This window comes from Typopeltis vanoorti, chromosome 2 (assembly GCF_054136105.1).
Source record: "Typopeltis vanoorti isolate ZY-2024b chromosome 2, IOZ_Tvanoo_1.0, whole genome shotgun sequence".
In the NCBI taxonomy this organism is placed as follows: Eukaryota; Metazoa; Arthropoda; class Arachnida; order Uropygi; family Thelyphonidae; genus Typopeltis; species Typopeltis vanoorti.
The window spans coordinates 75693074-75707840 of NC_143550.1; the positions used below are offsets into that span (position 1 = coordinate 75693074).

General features: G+C 33.3%; 1 protein-coding gene across 1 annotated transcript in view; it reads left to right on the forward strand.

Moving 5' to 3' along the window:
• LOC150109188 (GRIP1-associated protein 1-like) overlaps positions 1–14767 on the forward strand; it is a 434263-nt gene that overhangs the window by 224716 nt on the left and 194780 nt on the right. Inside the window, exons 10-12 of the mRNA XM_090401821.1 lie at positions 2319–2350; positions 2447–2494; positions 11686–11863. Coding sequence (XP_090257947.1) covers positions 2319–2350; positions 2447–2494; positions 11686–11863 — 258 coding nt within the window. The remainder of the gene's footprint in view (positions 1–2318; positions 2351–2446; positions 2495–11685; positions 11864–14767) is intronic.

Consider the following 14767-nt stretch of genomic DNA (forward strand, 5'->3'; position numbering starts at 1 on the left):
TTACCCTTCGACCTTGAATTTTTTCTGTCACATGCTGATTAAGAAAGTTGCTATGCAAAAATTCAATAAATTTGGCTTTATTCTATTCTTTTTTCATGAAATTTCATTGCAACCTAATCCATGGTCAGATTACAGTCATCCATGATGATTAATTGTTTACTTCCCATTAGATTTGTTTTGTGATGTATTTCACCATCACTAGCAGCTGATACATTAGACCCATAGCAACACCCGACCATTTATTTGGTCTTGTTAGACTCCACCTCTCATCATATAGTTTCAAACTCACTGCTGCATGGAAAACTGTGACTAGTATTGCAATCATATCTTTCTACTTCAAGTCAACTGAAATCATCTGATATCATTAACATCACACTTTCTCCTCTCCTATCTTCTCTATCCTTCCTAAAAGTACTGTACTCTTTACATTCAATACCAATTAGAACATCTGCTTCTTAGAGCTAACATCACACTTTCTCCTCTCCTATCTTCTCTATCCTTCCTAAAAGTACTGTACTCTTTACACTCAATACCAGTTAGAACATCTGCTTCTTAGAACTATGTCTCACTAATGGCAATAATCCAAGACCATCATGCATTCACTAAGGCAACAAACTTAGTCTTCTGCTTTCCTTTTGTTTCTTATACTCCTGGTATTTGTGTACAGACATAATAAGTTACCTCCATATTTTTTTTTGTCCCACTTATGCATAGATCCTCATTCTTCTCATTATTCCTCCCATCATAATCTAGTTTCCTCTAACTCTTCTTATTAGATCTCATATCAACAAATAATTTCTCCAGATTCCTGATACTAGATGCATTCATATGTAGGCCATTCCTCTTATATAAATCCTTTCTTCCATCATACTCACTTTACACATTCAAAGACTTACAGTCGTGTTTTCTATACATCCTACACATCAAATTGTTTACCATCATTAGCACTTCTTAAGTCCATGTTTCATCTAGGTAATATACTATTTTCACTTTCTCACTCTTCACTTTTTTAGCAGTCCTTTCATATCTCTTTCATACTGTATTATCACCAGATAAATATAGTAGAAAAATTTGTTCCTACCAGAACTACCATTTCTTTTTTTTTTTTCTTTCTGCTTTTCAATACATTCATTAAATTTTTAATTTTAGCACCTGGAAAATTCAAAGCTATAATATGGTCATCAATTGCATGTTTTATAATTGAATATCCATACAATATTCTTTTCATAATTGATTTAAACCACGTGATTATCATTATGCGATATATTACCTGATTCAGTGCTTTTTTTTGTTTCTCTTTTTGCTGCTTATTTTTCATCTTTTTCTAGTACCACTCTAATCAGTATTCAACCTTTTCCAATTCACTTGCTGTCCGTTAATAATATGATTTAGTTAGTCTAGATATTTCCAAAGTTAATTCACACTCAATTTTGTGATTAGTTTTCAATATGACATGATTCTGCTCACTGGGGCAAGTGTCCTTGTTCTCACTTTTGCTAGTATTCCACTTTATTGCTACTCTATTTTTCTTTCTAGATTTTGGTATTGTTTTATTTTAGTACTTGAATATTGCAGTATTCTGATAAAATATTAGGAAATATATCAAATATTATAAATACACAAAAATCAGGAAAAAATTATTCTAAGAAAATAACACAGTAAAACAAATAAAAATCACAGATTTCACAAGAGTGAAAATATGTCAGCATTTCATTATATAACCTTGAACAAACATAATTTAAAGCCTAATATTATTGGTCTTTAAATTATGTTTGCATTTTTTCCCTTTTATTTTTCTGTTAATCCTTCACCATCAGTCACATCAACTTAGCAGAGATGAACTGCTCTCGTATGTAGTTCTGAGATAATTGTCCACACTTGTTTTTATATTTAATTTTTTTTTAGGGCGAGGTATCAAGACAAGAAGAAGAGCAGAAATAGTATAATGCCCTCATTATCTTGTAATCATTCAAATCAAGAAATAATATATACATTATTAGCTGTATATTATTTTTGTCACTGTTAGATACATTTGATGATAGAACTAGCACAAAAATTCTAAAGGAAGACAAAAAAGGGAAGGGAATGAAGATCAACTATACAGTAGTGTTTCCAATATCATTATTGCATTTTTGGGTAACTGACAACTGCGATAACTGATACATTTCCATATTTATTGGCACATTTGAAGATAGAAAATGGTTGTAAATGTGTGTGCAGTTAACTGTTGTAAATTGATGCAAAGCTATGCATTGTCTTATTCCATAATAGGTACTTTGTTGTTTATTTTACTGAAATTTATCATCTTTTCTCCCTAGTTCTCTGATAAGTTAAAGAAAAAGCAGGAAAGGTAAGTTATTTTTGTTATAAAAACAATGTTTTTATGAATGATTTACCTAAAGTTAACCGAGGTTTTTATTTGTATTGATTTTTTTTTTTTTTACAGCCTTTTGCAGCTACAAGAAGAAAAAGAGAACCTGTTTTCAGAAAATAAGTAAGTAGTTCTAATTTTTTAAAATAATTAATATTTTAATATTTCAAAAGCCATTATAAAGTTATTTTCTAGTACAATGAGTCATGACATTTTCTGTTATTGCTAACCAGATGTAAAATGACTAATGACTAATAAAATATCATTTTAATTTATGGAAGAGAGGCTAAAGAAAGAAGTATTATGAATACTTTATTTTGCTTTCTTACACTTCCATTAATCTATACTTCTATAGACCCACTAATTTTCTAGTGGGCCTCCACTCTTTGTCATTGTCAAATGTTTATTTTAAACTTAGATTTTTCCAGTAGTTAATTATAATAAAATAGTATCACCTATCTTTTACTTAGAAGAATTGCTTGCACTTAATAAGTCAGTGTAACCATAGTAAAATATAACCTAGACAGTTTATTTGAATATATATAAAATATATAATTAAATATGTAAAAAATCACACTTGTCGATACAAATCATATTGAAATATCTTATTATATAACATTCATTTGCTCACAACAATAAATTTATTAATTTTTTAGTAAATATGAGATTTTTTGTGTGACAAATAGCATGAAGCTTAGCTTCCTTAAGAGAAATCTTTTAAGAGTAACAGAAATCTCTCTCTCCTGTTACTAATTCTCTGTTGTAATGCCATTGGAGTTTTAGAATAAAAAATATGGCAGTAAAAATGTTTAGTAATTAACTTGTTTGCTCAGTATATTTTTTAACAATGTTCAGTACATTATTAAAAAAATAAAAGAATAATTTTTCTTAATGGTAATCCTGTTCATGAAAATTTGTAAACCTATACTACATTATTACCTTGGATAGGTTGAGAATGTAGATAATCTGAAACTTTGGTGGAACTTTATTTAATTGTTTCTGGCCTTCAATAAACCACTACTGGCCTGGTTGGCTGAGTGGGTAGGTTATCCACTCTTTACCCAACAGACTATAGGCTCTGATCCCACCATGGGCATGAATGTTTATGCATGCCTTTAGGTAGAGATGAATTTTATCACTCATCATGAGACTGCCACTACCACCCTAATTATTAGAGGCCAAAACAACTTGAAAAGGTTCCATGTTTGCTCTCTAGAACAATGTTTCCAGTTTATCTAACCATTTGTGAATGGGATTCACATTAAAAAATAAAGAAGGAATGAAAGAAAGATAAGCAGGATGGTGTCGTTCTCACTCGAAATGATGAAATTCATATACTACCCAAAGACATCCACAGAAATCCATGCCCACTATGGAATTCCAACTCACAGTCTGTTGGTTGGTGAGTGGAGATGCTATGCTGTTGGCTAGTAAAGAAATATTGAATAATATAAGCACGTAAACACAAGAAAGATATTTAATTAGCCAAATATTTCAGTCTGAAAATTGCAGACCATCTTCAGTGGCACTACAAGAACAGTTTTAAAAAATACAAAGTGGAATACTAACAATAAATCATTTAAAAATAGAACAAGCCACATGATTTTATATCACTAAGTATTAAAGGGAATATTATTAAGCAGAGACATGATTGAAATAAAGATATTAATTCATAAAATTAATATGAATTAATGAGTTATTCTGATTAGACTTTTCCAGATTTTTGATACAGATATACAGTCATTCCGATTCAGGTTAGGATGATGAAGTAATGCGTCTACACTTTCTTTGAATAAACGTTCAAATTTATAGCAGGATCTATGTAAGAGGCGAGTTTTTGACCAAAGGATGTTGTGGTTAGTTTCAATCCTGTGCTGAGCCAACCCAGATTTTTCAGGTTTGTTGTGATGAATGGAGGATTGATGTTCTTGGATTCTTTTTTCAAGAGAGTGTCCAGTTTGTCCAAAAATAGGAGAGATCACAATTGCAGGGAATTTGATAAACTCCAGGAAGAGACATAGTTGAGCATTTGTCTTTAGGAGAAGGAAAATGGGAAGATAATTTGTTAATAGGTGAATACGTAGCTGTTAACTCACATTTCTTCAGAATTCTTGAGATAGGTTCTGAAATCCCGGAGATGAATGGTATTGGAACTCGACGTATTGAATCTTTGTTGTTTAGTGGTGGATTATAAGAATCGAGAAGATGTTGTGTACTCTTCTCAGGACTCTCATATCTGCGGTCTCTAGTCTTTGGTCAAGTGTTTTACTTCTGACCCAGCTCTCAGATTCATAAGTTAAAATTGGTTCGAACACTGTCTTGTATAGCTAATTTACTGTTCCGACTAGTTTCTCTCTTATTCCATATGAATGTATTCAGTTGACTTCCTACCATACCAGCTTTGTTGATTCTGTTGTCTATTTCCATATTTAATTTACCATCTTCACTAAAAATCGTGCCTAAGTAGCTGAAATGTTTTACTTGTTCCACAGGTTCCCCGTTCACAACAATTGACATTTTCAACAGTTCTACCTATTTTCATTGTCTTTGTCTTTTTAATGCTGACCTTCATGCCATATCTATTACAACAGTTATTCAATTTAGTCAGGGACTCTTGCAAACTTGTAGCGGATTAGAAGTATAACCGCATAAAGCAAAGAGCTGAATTAACATCTCCAATTCTGATATCATGTTTAATACCACTTTCCTCATAATGTGATCCATATAGATAATGAATAACAGAGGGGATAATGTACATCCTTGTCTCACACCAGATTTAACATTAAACCATCTTCCTGTACTTCCTTCAATTCTAACTACCAACTTACAACTCAAATAAAGACTAAGTATTGCTTGATATAATGCCCCATTGACACCATATAACTGTAGCGTATTGAATAGCTTCTCTCTTGGCACCTTGTCATATGCCTTTTCCAGATCGACAAAACTTAACTTAAATAATCAAAGAAATATTATTATTAGAAATTTCATATCCACATGTTCCCCCCCCCCCCCTCAAATAACAGATGTATCAAAGAAGAGTAATGTTCATAAGGAATTACCTTGGAAAATTTCCACATCTAATGCTAGCATCTGAATAGTTCATTATTGACTATTAAATTTGTTCTCCATGCTTTCACAGCATCGGCCAGATATGAGTATATGTCTTTGTTAATCTGAATAAGTGTAATGATTTTAGGATCCAAGAATGTGAGAGATTGGATTATATAAGTATTGGCTAGATATGGCAGTTCTTAGGAAAATTAGGAGAGTGTACAGATGGTTTTGGTTACTTCATTTTTGACATAGCACCAAATTAAAAATGACAATACTAGGAAGGGAAGCTTTACATTTAAACGTTTAACAGCTTTTAACATTTACATCATTAATGATCAAGAATGTGCAAGCAGAGTCAATAACGTCTAGGTGGTATCATTCATTACTTAAACTGAATGAGAGGTGAAAAATTACCTGAAGCATTTGTAGCAAAAGTAGATAAAGTGATCTTGAAAATTATCTAGATAGAGATCTAAATGTAGTACATGCTTTTTGATTGGCTGAGTAATTAGTATACTTGCTCTCCTACAGTAGGTTGTAAGTATGAATCTCACCATGAGCGTAGATGTTTATGATTATCTTTGGGTAGGAGATGAATTTCATCACCTGATGTGAGACCAGCATCCCATTTACTATAGGCCTGAAGTGGCTCAAAATTAGTTCCATGCTTGATGTCTAGAGTATATATATATATATATATAATAAAAAATGTAAAAAAAAACCTTAGCCCACCCACTGTATTAATTGTACTATAGATTTAAAACCTTTGATTCTTGAAAGTCACATAAAAAGAAGTTAGGCGCTAACCTTATTGTAGGCCTGAAAATTACTAGACCAGTATTGAAGAAAAGTATTGCTTAAGTTATCATCATCATCATCAGATCAAAGCTCTGTGGAGCCAAAAAATTCATTGTGGGAAAGTATCGCACAAAGTATCGAAGTATTCCATAAAATGTGCACTCACCTGGCAGAGCATTATGCTCACTCTTTAAACTTGCATGTCCAATGCCTTGTTCATTGTTAGTAAGATTTAATAATTTCTTGTCTCTCATAGCCAGTTTCATTCATGGTAACTTGCTTTGTTATTATGGATTGTGTAAAATTGTAATTGCTGGATTCTGTGAGAGACATGTTAACCTTATTAGCAATGAGCTATATGTGAGTTGTTTGTTTTAGATATGGACTGAAAACATCATTCCTGTTCCAAAATGGATGTATGTTTTATATACTTATCTAATTTCATGTATATAATTTCTTATATACATGGAATTTAACCTTGGAACTGAGATCCTGAGGAAGCTCTTCATGGAAACACTGAAAGTGTTGGTCTAATGAAATAACTTCTTTTTGTAGAATATTGTTCAGGCATTATTTTCTTTTAATTGGAGCAGGGGAAGTTCATCTCCTTATTAGCTCTTCATATTCAAATCTTTCAAACATATCTTCCATACCAGAGAATGCTATACATTCAGCATTCCTGATTTAAGCATTGGTACTGCTTATATTGGTCACAAATAGCGTCAGTGTGTGTAAATGGAGAGGAAACAGGAGAATTCATTCCCAGTGGATAGAGGAGTCAGACAAGGATGCAAGTTATCACCATTATTGTTTAACTTTTATAGTGAACAAATGTTTAGAGAGGCACTTGAGGATGTAGAAGAAGGAATAAAAATAAACGGAAGAATCATTAATAACTTAAGATATCAGACTATATAATGTCTTGTCAAAACCAACTCTACTATATGGAAGCAAAACATGGACCATGAAAAGGAAAAATGAAAAACGAATTCAAACAGCAGAAATGAAGTTCCTCAGAAAAACAGCTGGATATACCAAGTGGGACCACAAAACAAATGAAGAAATCTTACAATCCCTGAAAATAAAACCAATTAATTACTACATAAGACAGTATAAACAAAAATGGCTAGAACATTTAAATCGAATGGATAACAGCAGACTACCAAAAATATTATACAGATACAAAATAAGTGGAAAAAGAAGAATCGGAAGACCAAGAAAGAGATGGCATGAGACCGGAACAGGCCACATGGCCTAAATTCCATGTTAGGAAGAAGAAGAAGAAGATATGCGGATGATGTAGTGGTGATGGCAGAAAGTGAAAATGGGTTACAACAAATTATTCAAAGAATTGAAAACTCTTCTAAAGAGTACAGACTAAGAATTAACACAAAAAAGACCAAGATAATGATAATGGGTAGAAAAATAGGAGATAATTTAAAAATAAGATGTGGAGGAAAGATTTCAGAAGAAGTGGAAAGATTTCAATATTTAGGTAGCTGAATCTCAGAGAAAGGAACTTCAGAGTTGGACATTAGAAATAGAATAGGCAAAGCTAAATCGGCATTTATGGAAATGAAGAGAATTTTAATAAACAAGAACACTAAAATAGGCGTTAGAATTGGAATAGTTAAAGCAACAGTTTGGAGTATTGCAAGTTATGGAAGTGAGTCATGGACACTCAGAAAGAGAGATATGGAAAGAATTAATGCATTGGAAATGTGGTGTTATAGAAAGATGGAAAAGATTAGCTATACAGAAAGAATATTAAATCAAGAAGTTTTAAGACGAGTTGCGATGGAAAGAACACTGCTAAAGAATATTATGCAAAGAAAGACCAGATTTGCAGGACATCTTCTGAGAGGTTCTTTGGGACACCAGACAAGAACTATATTACAAGGGAAAGTTGAGGGGAAGAGAAGACGTGGAAGACCAACTAGAGAGTGGTTCAATGACATCGTGGAATGGACTGGTTTAAGAATGATGGAAGCGACAGACAGAGAGAAATGGAAGAGAGCTGCTCATCTGCTGCAACCCTCTTGCTAGAGGATGCTACCGGACGACGACTGCTGTTTGAGGAATTCTGCTATATAAGATGTATGTTACACTTTTGCGCAGGCCTACACATTTTACCACATAAGCTTCCGTAACCAATAATCCCGCGGAATAGGTTGGTTGCTCCTTATTCTTTGTGATATCTCATGTCTGTTGAAGCGTGTATTCATGGGGCCGCTTTGCCTGCTTTGCAGGAGGAAAAACCCCGGATAAACTGGGGGAAAATATCTCTGCTGTCCACACCCAAGACTGGCTAACTTGGCTATGGCTGAGGAAGATCCTTGAGCTCCTCGCATCTCAAATGGGAATCGAACCTAGGAGACTCCTTCCCCAGACAGCTATATAAGTAGTAAATAATTTAATTGTATTTTACAGTTTTTATTTATTCATTATAATAATAAAGTTACACTTAAACACATTTGATTAAGTGATTTTATATCAAAAATTAAAAATTTTCTATTAAGTTTTTTATGAATGTTCCTCTATCTGACACCCTAGAATTTTTATCATCTAAGTTTCTAATAGATATTAGACCTTTTCAAATTTACATAAATTCCAGATGTTTACTCTGAAAATAAAAGCTTTATTGATAAATTGAAGGTATCTTGATGGCTCTCCAATTTCTCTCATCTTTGCTAATTTCTACTTGGAACAACTAGAAGAAAACATTTCAATGTTTTTTTAATCCAAAACATTTCCTATGGCTATATGGGTGATATTTTTGCTGTTTGGAATAATTCACATGAACAACAAGAAGCCTTCTTGGAAAAAATCAGTATCCTTCATCACATTCGCTATGGAATCAAATGGGACTGTAACGTTCCTAGATGTTTTTATAAAAAGGGAATCGAATTCCTTGTCAACATCTGTTTTTTGCAAACCTTTCTTCTCTGGTTGGCATATCTATCATGTGTCTACTAATCATTCATCACAAAAATATTGTATTCTTACATTCCTTCTTTCATGAGCTCATATTATTTGTTCCTCATCCAAACTACTTCAGAAAGAAATTTTTACAATTAAAGAAACAGCCATTCTCAATGATTAATCTCAACACAATAGTTTAGAAAATTATCAAGAAATTATCAAGAAGTCTCTGTTAATGAGATGACTCATAGAATCACCATCCCATACATTAAAGGTGTTTTAAGAATATATTTTTTGTATCTTGAAGAAGTTTAACATCTCCACCACTTTCAAGCCTATTAATTTAGTCAGATCTATGATACCATCTCCAAAAGAAAATTTGACCATCACTACTACCGAGTATATTCAGTCCGATGCAACTGCGAGTTATTCTATTTTGGACAAACATGCTGATCTGTTTCTGTATGTGTTTCTGAATATCAATCTTGCATTATCTCCAAGAAGCACAATAAATCATTTCTAGCAGAATATGGGATTACTATACAGAGGAAGCATCTAAAGAATGTTATGAAGTCCTACATCACCCTATTCTCAATTTTAATAATGGATTTTTCATAACCGAACTCTGGGAAATTATTATTAAGAACTATTCAGTATAATACAGGGTAATCTATAAGTCGTGAGGGTATTTAAACATTTAATACTTTTTCTGTTTGTTAATTATTTTTATTTATTTTATCTTTATTTATTTATTTATTTGTTATAATGAAATACAGAACATGGAAATTTTAAATCCCATCATGACTTATGGGCAACCCTGTATTGTAAGTTTTATTTTATTTATTAATCTTTTCATTTGATCCTAATAGTATCATTTTTGACTTGGCTATCTTGTAGCTGCATACAAGGAGTGATTCCATTCTTCATATACTTTCATTGTAATGTTTAGTTTCTAACTGTAATATTCTGATGGTTCATGCTATGTGAATTCAAATATCTATAGTTTAATCACTCTTAATTAAACTAATCAAGTGTTTACATGTACCTTTATTATTAGGAGGTTGCAGTACTTTCTTCTGTAAACCATTTTATATGTGCGTATGTATGTGAGAAGTACAAATATATGTTTGACCCTTAGTTCACTAAATAGCAATTTGCTGTCAGTTTTTTTTTTTGTAATTTTTTTATGATGAACAATTCTACTTTATACATATAGAAAAGCTTAGGTTTTGCTGGTTATTCATAATAGTTCTTCATGGTATAAAGAACACCAAGAGGAGAAGAAAAATTTTTTTGTTTACTAATATCTCCACTGTTTTTCTATCCAGCATCTTCTGAGTACAAAAGTACACCACATTTAATTAAATCATTGTAGAAATTACTGAAATTGTAACTGAAAACATGTGTTCAATAACCATAAAGTTAATTTGATGAAGTCACGCTCAGGTCTTAGAATGACCTCACCAAATTAACTTTATGGTTATTGAGCAAATTAATGTAGCCATACTGAGGTTGGAGGAGTGCTTCATAGCTGATGTTGATTCTAAGAATAGTCTCTCAGATTTATAGCAACTTACATGTAATACTGAAGTCCTCTTCCATTTAATTTAATGTAAAGGAATATAGTGTGGCCTACTAGTCCACTTCCCATACAGATGGTACAGAAATTTTGTGCTCTGAAAATGATGAGTAGAATATTAGTTTGATTTACTCTTAGAATATAATTGTCATCATTTGAAATATCTATTCACTGTTTTTCATGAATAATTTAAATATTCATTTGCCAGCCTGGTTGGCTGAGTGGTTAGCGTTTCCACTTTCCAACCAATGAACTGTAAGTTCAAATTCTGTCAGCATGGATGTTTGTGGGAGATAAATTTCATTGCCCAGTATGAGGCAAGTACCTTATTTATTGGAGACCTGAAGTGGCTTGAAAAAGTTCCAAGTTTAATATCTGGTGCAGGGTTTCTGGATAAGGTTAAAGATAAATAAATAAAAAAAATTCAAAATTAATAAGATAGAAAAAAAAAAACCTTAGCTCACCCACATTATTAATGTACTATAGGTTAACAACCTTTGATGGTTAGGAGTTACATAAAAATAATCATCTGTATTGTGAAGACTTGAAAATTTTCCTTTAAATATGAAATATGCAGGCATACCCAGGACATTACTGCAAATAGAGTATACACACATGAATGTATTGTATGCATGTGTATGTATGTGGTTATGAAATTCTCTGTTGCACTTCAAGATGGAAACAATAATGAAACTGCTCTTCAAAGAGATAGTAATAAGCAAAAAAACACATGCAAAGAATCAAAATGTTCTTCATTAGTGCTTATTAGACTGAAATTACCTATCAGTAATTCTTTATTTCTTCTCATTATACACTCATTAGACTAGTTGCAAATTTCCTTGTCATAATTTTGCTAATATTTTTATATTGTCTTATAACTATGATCACTTTATATTATATTATATTAATATATGTTGTTTTTTTTGTTTTCAATCTAATACTTTCTTTAATACTTCAGAAAAGCTTATGACACACTACAGTCAAATAAGGATCAAGAAATTTCTCAGCTGAAAGAACATGTAAGTCGTCTACACACTCAGTTAAACAACAATTTACAAAACTATCAAGATCAAAAGCAAAAATCTGCAGTTACGATACAACAGTTGGAAGATACTGTTAACAATCTTCAATCTCAGGTAATTATTACAGACAGTAAAATTTTGATCTATAACAGATTTTTTAACATATTAACATTTTACTACTTTTAAAAAAAAAATGAAACTTTATAGTATATTTAACAAAGTTTTTAGAATTGCATTGTTTATCTATCATGTTATTCCCGATGACTCATCTTCTCTAATTAACTTCTGAATTTATAGAGAGAGAGAGAGAGAGAGAGAGATGCAGTGTTTGCTGCATCTCCGTCTCTCACTCACCTGTGTGTGTGTGCGTGTGTGCGCGTGTTCTAGCAGAATGAACACATATGATGCAAAAATATATTTTGGTACATACATTATGTAGACCTCCTCATTTGTATCAAATACTGTATACCAGGAAGATATAAACAAATGCATACTGTATGCTTGTAGCTATGTATATACTGGAATTGGGACTGATTTAAAGGTTAACTGATGTCAAGTTTCTCTTGGCTTTTTCTACCTTAAGCATCAGTATGTAATCCTGATTTCATTTTTGCTAGATAAAATGAAATATAAATAAATAAAAAATAAATAAATCCTGACATGGACTGGTTATTACTAACACCATGTTCCAATATAAAAATGTGCACAAATTCACATGGAGAGAAGAGGCTAGGAATAAGGCGTTTGACAGGATACCACATGGAATTCTAATCCGTAAACTACAACATATGGGAATGGATATAGGGTTGGTGAGATGGATAGCTGGGTGGTTGATGGAGAGATATCAAAGAGTAGTTTATTCAGGAGTAGAGTCCAAAAAACGGCCTGTGACTAGTGGTATGCCACAGGGTTCTGTTCTTGGACCACTGCTGTTTAATCTGTTCATTAACGATATAGGGAAGGGTCTAAGTGGGACAGTTCATTTGTTCGCTGATGATGCAAAGTTGGGTAGGGCGATAGTGAATGCAGAAGATGTCAAAGTCTTGCAAGATGACTTAGATAGATTGGAGTTCTGGACTAAGGAGAATAGATGTCAATTTAATGTGACAAAATGTAAGGTTATGCATTTCGGAGTGAAAAGATTAGCAGCAGTATACCACATTGGTGGAACTGTACTCCAAGAGATTGATGAGGCCAGGGACTTGGGAGTGTTGGTGGATAGGGAGATGAAGTTTAGGGGGCACATTGCGAAAGTAGCTAAATCAGCTCATCAACTCACTTGGTTGTTGAAAAATACCTTGACGAGCAGAGAAAAACAAGTTATTGTACCTCTGTACCGAGCCCTGATAAGACCTCATCTCGACTACTGTGCCCAGATTTGGTCACCTTGGTTCCTTCTTGATGGGGAGGAGGTTGAGAGGATCCAGAGGCGAGTGACTAAGATGATAGCAGGTCTATGGAATGAACCATATGAGAACAGGTTGAAGATTTGTGGGTTGCAGAAACTAGTTGATAGGCGGAAAAGGGGAGATATGATTGAGACATTCAAATTGCTAAAAGGATTCTATAGGATTAATTCAGATGATATTTTTGAGATCAGGACTGGGGGTGGGAGAACTAGGGGACACCCATGGAAGCTGGGCAAGAGCGTGGTTAGCAGGGGTGTTAGAGCTGGGTTCTTTACTTTTAGAGTGGTAAATGAGTGGAATAAGCTGCCAGAGTCTGTTGTGGGTGCTATGACAGTGAGCGAGTTCAAGGCAAGGTATGATAGATACTGTGAGAATGTTGAACAGCTGTGTGAACATGATGTTTAGGGCCTCCCTCGATGAGTCTAAGGACTCCTGTAGTAGCCCGTGGTAATAATAATAATAATAAGAAGAAAAGTCTCATTGACTATGTTATTGTTGATAGTGATGTTTTCTCCCTAGTGCAGGACACCAGAGTGTACAGAGGATTTGAAATTGGAAGTGATCACTATTTAGTCTTGAGCAGGATAAAATTGAATTTAATATTCAAAAGAATAACATGCAAGAAAGTTTTAAAGTGAATAAAAGTTGAGCAGCTCTCAGATGTGAACTGTAGACTAAATTACACAAAGATTATTGAAGAAAAAATGAAAGAGTTTGAGAACTGGAATCAAACCTTGGAGATTCAGTGGCAAACTCTGAAGAAAACATTGATTGATTCTGCCAGAGAGGCATGTAGTGAGGTTGTCTGTAAGGATAAAAAAATCAGAACTCCCTGCTGGACACAGGAAGTTAAAGAGGCAGTGAAGGAAAAGAAGAAAGCATATCAAAAGTTCCTGTCAAATAAGTCAGCTTCTGCTCTTTGAGAATACAGAGAGAAATGTAAGAAAGCTAAACAGTGTGTAAAACTAGCTAAACAAAAGTCATGGGAGGACTTTGGCAAGAATATAGAAAATAAATATCAAGAAGGTGGCAAAATATTCTGGAGGTTGTTGAAGAAGCTTAAGAATGGAGGAAAGAGTGCTGTAAAAGGAATTAGAGATGATAAAGGTGACATTAAAACGGGAGAAAAACACATCCTTGAAGTATGGAGTAATTACTTTGAAAAACTGCTAAATGAAATCAGCAGTGATGACGGCACAGTGGTAAAAAACACTGATCAGGCATGCAGTCAGGAATACATATCCATACTTGAAGTAGAAAAAGCCATCAAAGGCTTGAAATGTGGAAAGGCAGCAGGAGTAGATGATATTCGACCAGAAATGCTGAAGTATGGTGGTATAAGAGTCTTACAGTGGCTGCACTGCATAGTTCAGAAAGCCTGGACAGAGGGACGAATTCCCGATGATTGGAGTAGAGCTCTCATAGTACCCATATATAAAAAGGGAAATAAAACTGCATGTGAGAATTACAGAGATATTTCCCTACTGAGTGTTCCTGGCAAGATCTATGCAAGTATACTTGAGAAACTGTTGAGAAGAATTGTTGAAGAAAAGCTTGGTGAAGAACAAGCTGGATTCAGGCCAAATTGAGGCTGTCAGGATCAGATCTT